General features: G+C 34.8%; 1 protein-coding gene across 1 annotated transcript in view; it reads left to right on the top strand.

Moving 5' to 3' along the window:
• Window positions 1-57: 57 nt before the first annotated feature.
• LOC134234762 (uncharacterized) overlaps window positions 58-10,544 on the top strand; it is a gene marked incomplete at its 5' end in the record, with an annotated part of 16,566 nt that continues 6,079 nt past the window's right edge. Inside the window, 14 exons of the mRNA XM_062716806.1 lie at window positions 58-164; window positions 368-496; window positions 1,218-1,402; window positions 1,504-1,605; window positions 1,684-1,788; window positions 1,901-2,330; window positions 3,744-3,977; window positions 4,075-4,249; window positions 4,533-4,639; window positions 4,843-4,971; window positions 5,700-5,884; window positions 5,987-6,088; window positions 6,167-6,271; window positions 6,384-6,813. Of these exons, the coding sequence (XP_062572790.1) occupies window positions 58-164; window positions 368-496; window positions 1,218-1,402; window positions 1,504-1,605; window positions 1,684-1,788; window positions 1,901-2,330; window positions 3,744-3,977; window positions 4,075-4,249; window positions 4,533-4,639; window positions 4,843-4,971; window positions 5,700-5,884; window positions 5,987-6,088; window positions 6,167-6,271; window positions 6,384-6,813 (2,525 nt within the window). The remainder of the gene's footprint in view (window positions 165-367; window positions 497-1,217; window positions 1,403-1,503; window positions 1,606-1,683; window positions 1,789-1,900; window positions 2,331-3,743; window positions 3,978-4,074; window positions 4,250-4,532; window positions 4,640-4,842; window positions 4,972-5,699; window positions 5,885-5,986; window positions 6,089-6,166; window positions 6,272-6,383; window positions 6,814-10,544) is intronic.

Raw genomic sequence — 10,544 nt, 5'->3', positions numbered from 1 at the left:
AAGCTTCTCCTTTATAGAGGAGAAGTTCATAAGTTCAAATACATATATTTGTTGTAGATGTTCTGTTCCTAAGAGAAAATTGAGCAGCAGACAGAAACTGTATGGGATTTTTGAGGATGCTAAGGTGACTCGAAGAATTGACCGGAGATGGGAAAATCAAGATGGTGGGTTATGTGTAACTATTTTAAATTTTTGTTGGAAGAAGTGAGTTAGATCCTCTTTTATCTGTGTATCCTCTAAAAAAGATAAGCCAAACATTATGGTATCTAAAGCTGAGTTTATTTTTGATAAAGATGATCATATTGATCACATTTTTGAAATATCTGTTCAATGTATTTCACTGAGTGATGCACATTGATTTCTAAAGGTGAAGATGGAAATAAGGGTATGGTACGTGTTAATGCCCATCGCCTTGGTTACACAGGCTGTGTCGATGTCAAGGATGTGGAAGCTTCAAATGAAAGGTTTTATTACAAGGATCATCTTCCTATCTTCAGTGAGTGTTTGATGTCTTACAATCATTTACTGAAAACAATTAAATTTTATCAATTTATGTTGTTATTCGTTTCCACTCAAAAAAAATATATAAAATCGATAAAATAAATAACAACACATTTGTGATAGATAGAGAAGCGCTCTCGTAAGTGCAGTTTAATATTATACACAAAATGAACATTTCCAACTTTTCTTCTTGCCAACTCACACAATCTACAAAACAAAAACATATAATGAATCAAAACAAAGATGATACTTGTGAGGGTGGGTTGGCGGGGAAAACGTCTGACTGCACTGAGAAAGATATTTCAAATGGCATTTAACTTTTACATACGCTAAAGCGTGCGTGCTTTAACAGAATACCTGTAGAACAGGTATTCTATAAATACTTTAACCAATCAGACCAACTCTTCATAGATACTACATAAACACGTGGTCAATTGATAAGCGTGTTGTGATAACTTCGATGAATACATTTATGATTATGTGTGAAGTGGCCAACTACATGTATATTCTTTCAGTCATGTATTCTTCGTTGAATTTCGTGGAAACCAAGTTATCGTAAGCACTAATAAGTACTACAAAGATAATGTCAACAAAAGAACATTCACATGAAACTTAAAAAAAGTTGGTTAAATATTTGGGCGTGTAACTTACAGTCCGTAACACAGTTCTTCAATTATTTTTTTCTTTGATTGATACGTGCATATATCTGGGAACAGAATTGACACATCAGTCCCGACCGTCACCAAACCAGGAGGCTAGAGAGGAGGGAGCTTCAGAAGCCCCTTATAAAGAGGAGGAGGGGAGGCTGAAAAAAGGGGACAAGGTCACGATAGGGGTGGATCTAGATACCCTCCAGGTGATTCTGAAAGAGTCCAAGAACTGGGACGAGAGAATCATAGAGGTATACAGTAAACACAGTGCTTCTCTCATGGAAATTTAATAATTACGAATTACGAATAAATCTTATGGTAATCATTTCTTATATCAAATTTTTTTCTTCAGTGTATTGGAGTGAATGGATCAGTACTGCTTGTCAATGGACAACAAATCACGGTGGATTTTAGCGGCAAAGAGTGGACTCTTCCTGAAATGGCTTTAGCCAAGGTAAAAACAAACTTGTGATGCATGAGACGGTAAAACATTAGTGATCAGTGAAATCAATTACTTTTGTGTGATTTTCAGATAGAGCAGTATGTGAAGGACCAAGTCGTGAAGGTAGAAAATGATGCAACAAGTGTACAGCATCTTCAGAGTGGACATGGGCCTTGGCAGGAAAGCATGAAAAAGGTATGGGTATCAGCCCAATGCGTTTATTAAACATTTTTCTTTTAGATAAAGTGTTTGATTCGATTCAAACTTGACACGTCATTGCCAAAAGTGATGTAAAATCTTATTTTAGTTCCTGGGGAAGAAGGGTCGAGTTGTGAGCGTGGATTCAGACGGAGACGTGATTGTCTGCTTTGGGATCCAGCAGATTAAGTTCAACCCTGAGTGTCTGACGCCATCTGGTGGTAGTCCTGATGAATTTAAAGAGGAGGAGGCAGCACAGCCATCAGAGGACACTGATGAGAAAGGTGAAGATGTTCCACCACCTCAGGCTCAGAAGGAACGTGAAATCCATGACGTCTTGAGTTCTGTGACAGGAAGACAGTATCTGGGAGAAAGTTCTACCACCACTCAACAATGCACCTCAGAGCGAACTCCACCGCGCACCCCAGATCATACACCCCAGAGCACTCCTCAGTGCACTCCACCTAGGTCTTGCTCTCCCTCCCCTGATGAACGGAGATCTCGAAGCTCTTCAGATGTACGGTCATGTGAAGAACCAGGTAAACCACCTTAATTCTTTTAAGGGGCCGACTGGAGTTTTATTGTGTGAAAACCACAATATCGAAACTCTTCATTTATATAAGATATATAAGTTTGATAAACTTCAGGGTGCATGCAAAAAATTAACGAATTTTCCAGGTTTTATAGAGTACTACAAAATATGACGGGCACAAAAGATTTATATGAAAACATAGATAAAAATAATGGAGAGATTCTCTAATTTCTAGGTTTTAAATTTCAAGAGCGTATGTATATTACCTTTTCGAAACACATTTTTATTACCCCTTTACTTACGAGCTTCAGTTTATCTTAATAATCAAAAACACACTACATCGACATCAACCTACCTTTCAGGTGCAAAATCGTTTTAAAAATCAGTAAAATAAAATTGCAATTACATCTCTAAACTTGTAAATTCTTAATTTTGCTTAATTTTATTGATTAAGTGGAAAATGCTGTTTTGAAACAGTAAATACGCTTCATTTTACTATGATGCGCGAAATATTTCGCAAAGAAAACCCCAGTCGGGCCCTTTAAATGTTAAGTTTCATTTGCTGTCACAGTTTATTTTGTCCTCTTTCTAATGACATGGCTGAATTGTAAATATTTGGTGACAAATATATCAAGCAGTATAAAATGAAATTTAAAATTTATTGGTGAATTGTTCAACATTGAATCAAAACTACAGACTCGGGCCTGAAATAAGCATTACATTTCTTATAGAGTTAGACCAAAGAAAAAAAATAATTTTAAGAATTCAAGCTTTAGTCCTTACATTCTAGATTTTTTTAAAAACACCATCTTCTTCTCAAGCTATTTTGTAAATAATTACTACTCTCTGGAAATGCAGTCTGTATTTTGAAATGCAACCCCCCCCCCCCAAGAAAAATCCAGTTTTTTATTAAAAGCATCCATGTAAAGTATATATGCTTTTATTTTTTGTATTTGAATTTATTTTTTTTTTAAATCATTAATTTCAATCTAAAATTAAATTTTGTTCATATAATTTCTAAGTTAAATGTGTGTGATGTTTCAAATTAGAAATCTAAATGAACAAATATAAAAGGCTTTTACAACTAAAACAAATATAATACATCATTAAACCACCTTTAAAAATGTGTTTGGTCGCCATCTCCCTACCGACTGGCTAAACATGGGCTGACTCAAAACTTTTAAGAAACTCCAGAAAACAATATTTTTTTATGTATTCTGGGAAAGAATTGAAAATAAAGCTTCAATGTTGAAATTTCTGAGAAAAATAATTTTCCAACCTACCTACTGACCAAATTATTCCATCCTAGGTCGGGAAAGGGCAAACCAGCATTATTTAATTGTATCTTTTTAAACCATTTTGTTAAATATCAGTAGATAATAATTACGGTTAAACTTATGTATATTACTTTTTCCTGTAGGTATGGTATTTGACATTGGAATTCGTGTGGTGAGAGGACAGAACTGGTGCTGGGGGGACCAGGATGGAGGGGAGGGACACTTAGGGACCGTGGTAGATATCGGACTCGAGGGGAGTTCTGGGAAGGTGCCCCCAATGTGTGCTGAGGTCCAGTGGGACAAGGGATACAGGAACATGTACAGAGTGGGGTACGAGGGGCAGTGCGACCTCAGGATATTCGATACATCAGCCCTGGGTTTGTATAACACTACACTTCAGCGCATGAATCAGTGTTTTGCAAAGGCACTAACTCCTATGTACCAGAATATGAATATATGAAAATTCTGATTCAGGAATCAAGCATGACAGACAGTGTACCAACCCGGACTGTGAAGAACCAGAAATATTCGGGATGTTGTGGCAATGTGACCAGTGCTCAGATGTTGTGCTATGTAGTAACTGTTACCATAGTGACAAACATGACATCATACACAAATTCACGCGGTTTGACTACCCCAGTCACGAAGGGTAAGACGATTTCTATCAGTAGTCATATTTCTTCATGCGCGTGGACACAAGAACTATAAAAGAAAGATTACAATGTAGCAAACAAAGCCATCTCCTTTTGCAGCTATCTATATACATTTCCTTTAAAATGTATGGTATCTTTAGTTTTTCACAGAAACTAAATAATCCTGATAATAAATTGGAAAATTTTGCTAAATGATAAAGAAAAGTTAATTTTGTAAAGGGAAAGCTTCTCCTTTATAGAGGAGAAGTTCATAAGTTCAAATACATATATTTGTTGTAGATGTTCTGTTCCTAAGAGAAAATTGAGCAGTAGACAGAAACTGTATGGGATTTTCGAGGATGCTAAGGTGACTCGAAGAATTGACCGGAGATGGGAAAATCAAGATGGTAGGTTATGTGTAACTATTTTAAATTTTTGTTGGAAGAAGTGAGTTAGATCCTCTTTTATCTGTGTATCCTCTAAAAAAGATAAGCCAAACATTATGTTATCTAAAGCTGAGTTTATTTTTGATAAAGATGATCATATTGATCACATTTTTGAAATATCTGTTCAATGTATTTCACTGAGTGATGCACATTGATTTCTAAAGGTGAAGATGGAAATAAGGGTATGGTACGTGTTAATGCCCATCGCCTTGGTTACACAGGCTGTGTCGATGTCAAGGATGTGGAAGCTTTAAATGAAAGGTTTTATTACAAGGATCATCTTCCTATCTTCAGTGAGTGTTTGATGTCTTCCAATCATTTACTGAAAACAATTAAATTTTATCAATTTATGTTGTAATTCGTTTCCACTCAAAAAAAATATATAAAATCGATAAAATAAATAACAACACATTTGTGATAGATAGAGAAGCGCTCTCGTAAGTGCAGTTTAATATTATACACAAAATGAACATTTCCAACTTTTCTTCTTGCCAACTCACACAATCTACAAAACAAAAACATATAATGAATCAAAACAAAGATGATACTTGTGAGGGTGGGTTGGCGGGGAAAACGTCTGACTGCACTGAGAAAGATATTTCAAATGGCATTTAACTTTTACAAACGCTAAAGTGTGTGTGCTTTAACAGAATACCTGTAGAACAGGTATTCTATAAATACTTTAACCAATCAGACCAACACTCTTCATAGATACTACATAAACACGTGGTCAATTGATAAGCGTGTTGTGATAACTTCGATGAATACATTTATGATTATGTGTGAAGTGGCCAACTACATGTATATTCTTTCAATCATGTATTCTTCGATGAATTTCGTGGAAACCAAGTTATCGTAAGCACTAATAAGTAATACAAAGATAATGTCAACAAAAGAACATTCACATGAAACACTAAACAAAGTTGGTTAAATATTTGGGCGTGTAACTTACAGTCCGTAACACAGTTCTTTAATTATTTTTTTCTTTGATTGATACGTGCATATGATATTCTGGGAACAGAATTGACACATCAATCCCGACCGTCACCAAACCAGGAGGCTAGAGAGGAGGGAGCTTCAGAAGCCCCTTATAAAGAGGAGAAGGGGAGACTGAAAAAAGGGGACAAGGTCACGATAGGGGTGGATCTAGATACCCTCCAGGTGATTCTGAAAGAGTCCAAGAACTGGGACGAGAGAATCATAGAGGTATACAGTAAACACAGTGCTTCTCTCATGGAAATTTAATAATTACGAATTACAAATAAATCTTATGGTAATCATTTCTTATATCAATTTTTTTTTCTTCAGTGTATTGGAGTGAATGGATCAGTACTGTTTGTCAATGGACATCAAATCACGGTGGATTTTAGCGGCAAAGAGTGGACTCTTCCTGAAATGGCTTTAGCCAAGGTAAAAACAAACTTGTAATGCATGAGACGGTAAAACATTAATGATCAGTGAAATCAATTATTTTTGTGTAATTTTCAGATAGAACAGTATGTGAAGGACCAAGTCGTGAAGGTAGAAAATGATGCAACAAGTGTACAGCATCTTCAGAATGGACATGGACCATGGCAGGAAAGTATGAAAAAGGTATAGGTATCAGCTCAATGTGTTTATCAAACATTTTTCTCTTAGATAAAGTGTTTGATTCGATTCAAACTTGACATGTCATTGCCAAAAATGATGAAAAATCTTATTTTAGTTCCTGGAGAAGAAGGGTCGAGTTGTGAGCGTGGATTCAAACGGAGACGTGATTGTCAGCTTTGGGATCCAGCAGATTAAGTTCAACCCTGAGTGTCTGACGCCATCTGGTGGTAGTCCTGATGAATTTAAAGAGGAGGAGGCACCACAACGATCAGAGGACACTGAAGAGAAAGGTGAAGATGTTTCACCACCTCAGGCTCAGGCGGAACGTGAAGCCCGTGATCTCCTGAGTTCTGTGACAGGAAGACAGTATCTGGGAGAAAGTTCTACCACCACCCAACAATGCACCCCATATGGTAAACCACCGCGCACCCCAGATCATACAACCCAGAGCACCCCTCATCGCACCTCACCTAGGTCTTGCTCTTCCTCCCCTGATGAACGGAGATCACAAAACTCTTCAGATGAACGGTCATTTGAAGAACCAGGTAAACCACCTTAATTCCTTTAAGGGGGGGGGGGGCGACTGGAGTTTTATTGTGTGAAAACTACAATAGCGAAACTCTTTATTTATATAAAATATATAACTTTAATAAACTTTAGTGTACATGAAGAAAATTATCGAATTTTCCAGGTTTTATAGAGTACTACAAAATATGACGGGCACAAAAGATTTATATGAAAACATAAATAAAAATAATGGAGAGATTCTCTAATTTCTAGGTTTAAAATTTCAAGAGTGTATGTTTATTACCTTTTCTAAACACATTTTATTACCCCTTTACCCCTTTACTTAAGAGTTCAGTTGATCTTAATAATCAAAAACACACTACATCGACATCAACCTACCTTTCAGGTGCAAAATCGGTTTAAAAATCCGTAATATAAAATTACAATTACATTTTTAAACATGCAAATTCTTAATTTTGTTTAATCTTATTGATTAAGTGGAAAATGCTGTTTTAAAACAGTAAATACGCTTCATTTTACTATGATGCGCGAAATATTTTGCAAAGAAAACCCCAGTAGGGCCCCTTAAATGTTAAGTTTCATTTGCTGTCACAGTATATTTTGTCCTCTTTCTAATGACATGGCTGAATTATAAATATTTTGTGACATATATATCAAGCAGTATAAAATGAAATTAAAAATTTATTGGTGAATTGTTCAACATTGAATCAAAACTACAGACTCGGGCCTGAAATAAGCCTTACATTTCTTATAGTGTTTTAAGGGGGACCTATGTCGTTCTACGTCAAAGCAGCGTTATGTGACGTCACAATAGCGACGTTTGCTTTTTACCTGTTGACTTTTACAACTGTGGTATAGGCTTACCATTGTTTAAAATCAATCACGTACACAATTTACAAAAAGAAAATTTATACATTTTTAATAGCAGTTTTATTGGATTAATGGAGTTTCTTAGTATTAGAAATCTCGTCCTTGGGTTGATAATTCATAGCAATTGCAGTTGTGAAAAAATACCTCGATAATATCCTGATATAAGTGCAAAAAGATAAGATAGAATTCAGCAAAGAAAGCGGCTTAAATCAGGGAAATATGTTTAATTTTATATTTACAATTAATTGTATTTTCTCGATAAAACTAAGAAATTTTTTTTTTAATGTACTTGTACTTATATGCGCTTATTGATTAGCACATTTAGATTTAATTGTATAAAGTCATTCCTAGGATAATTCTTAAAGGAGTTGGTTGTTGACAAGGAAGAAGTGGGGGAGGGGGGGGCAGAATGATTGGAATCAAAAAGAAAAGATTAAATCAGTGTAAATTGTTACTAATCAAAACGAATTACTTGTTTTCCGCAAATTAGTGTTATATTCAGATGTTTGTCAGTGCTTACTTACCCTTGTCTTGGTGCAGAAAGGTCAATATTTATGACACAAGAGTACGAAAATAAAGGAAAACTTCGCATTTCTCGTTTATTTTATCATAAAGGTATACTTTTTTCTTTATTAAAATAAAGAAATAATTCATTTCTTTCAAAAAATATGAATTACAACATTTTCACACAAAGACTTTTGAAGATATTACCTTTTATGCATGTCGGAATTGCAAAAAATACGACAAGAAAAATGGGGTAATACTTACATTGTGCTCCATTCTAATTTTTTATGCGAGATGAATTATAATGATTTTGCCTTCATTTCAAAGATACAAGTCAAATAATTTAAATACATGTTGATTTTGAATGTGATTTGACATTTTTGATTCTTTTTAGCGCATATTTGTGGTAGAACAATGATGTCTGAAAATAATCTATTTTTAGCATTTCACACTGTTTTTGCACGTGCTCCTGTGTAAAAATAAACATATAAAGGTATTGTTTTTAATACCTAAAAATTAAGAGCAAGTGGTCATGAAAGAAATGTCAAAGTTTTGAAAATTTCACACAAAGACTTGTCGGACATAGGTCCCCCCTTAAGACCAAAGAAAAAAATAGTTTTAATTAATTCAAGCTTTAGTCCTTACATTCTAGATTATTTTAAAAACACCATCTGCTTTTCAAGCTATTTTGTAAATAATTACTACTCCCTGGAAATGCAGTTTATATTTTGAAATGCAGCCCTATGCTTCCCCCCCCCCGAGAAAAATCCAGTTTTTTCTTAAATGCATCCATGTAAAGTATTATTAATTTATTTTTTTTTTAAATCATTAATTTCAATCTAAAATTAAATTTTGTTCATATAATTTCTAAGTTAAATGTGTGTGATGTTTCAAATTAGAAATCTAAATGAATAAATACTAAAGGCTTTTTGTAATGAGTTCTTTGGAATTTTGTATGGCTGAGATAAAAGAACAAATTGTAAACTTAACAAAAAAAATATTTAAGAAAATAACAAAAAAAAATGATGATAATATTCTTTCTCCCTCCTTTCATACCACACTCAAACTAGAAATAAAATGAAACAGAAATAAGTTTAACAAATATCTGATACAATATAATAAACTTTAAATCAACAGTCTTTTTTGTTCAATTCATGTATCAGATATAGAGATTAACAATCAGCTGTTCTTATTTAGAATTAGGAAAAGTTCACTTTAATGAATAAACTGTGTAATAGTTTTTGGAATTTCCTTTCTCAAATTTTATTTAGAAACACAAATTGCTGAAATTCATTATTCACGCACTAGTCACGCTGAAGGACTCACGCCACCACGTGCTGATCCGCCCCGATAAACTTACATGCGGACAATCGACAATAGAAGATTCACCACGGTAGTTGGAGGCCCGGACTCGCTGGTCTCACCCTCCGGCTTGGGAAGAACGTCTTAGGTCCTTAAAACCATACACCCTCAGCATCCGCATGACCCTCCATCTGTCCATACTGTAACTTCACACCACATATAGGTCTCTTATAGGTCTTCGTCGAGTAAATTTACCAAACACTCCTCACGCCTTACTACACTGTTCGCACTGAAAATATCATACGTTTAACTAACCCTAAAATAACTTTACACAGAGAAAAACCCAAACAAAAGAACATACTTACAACAGTGAAAACTGACAAACAAAACAAATACGCTTACCGGCAAGTGAGATAGGGAAAACAGGAAAATATGCCAGTCCAACAAGCCTTCCTTATTCTAATGGCTACCAGTTGAACAGTCCCTATAAACTGCAGAATTTGCCACACCCTGAGAACGTATAGGACAAGTACAAACGTGGCATCCGGGTGATGATGTTGCTACCGCTCCCTTATCTTACCACTCTGGCCTAACCGGTCACTTTTATACTCACGCCTCACGCTAAAAATAACTTACACACTAAACCCGTCTATGGTAACCCACTATTGTCAAAACATAGTCAACAAAAATGATAAACCAAAACTAAACACCCATGCATTCACACAAAACTAAACAATAATTGAATCAACTTTATTACACTTTTACAACTAAAACAAATATAATACATCATTAAACCACCTTTAAAAATTTGTTTGGTTGCCATCTCCCTACCGACTGGCTAAACATGGGCTGACTCAAAACTTTTAAGAAACTCCAGAAAACAATTAATATTTTTTATATATTCTTGGAAAAAATTGAAAATAAAGCTTCAATGTTGAAATTTCTGAGAAAAATAATTTTCCCACCTACCTACTGACCAAATCATTTCATCCTGGGTCGGGAGAAAGCAAACCAACATTGCATGTATTTTAATTGTAGCCTTTTAATTGAACCATTTTGTTAAATATCAGTA

This window comes from Saccostrea cucullata, unplaced genomic scaffold (assembly GCF_032062105.1).
Source record: "Saccostrea cucullata isolate Sc308-1 unplaced genomic scaffold, CSIRO_AGI_Scuc_v1 ctg6261, whole genome shotgun sequence".
NCBI classification, from domain to species: Eukaryota; Metazoa; Mollusca; class Bivalvia; order Ostreida; family Ostreidae; genus Saccostrea; species Saccostrea cuccullata.
This window is presented reverse-complemented; position numbering and strand designations above follow the sequence as displayed.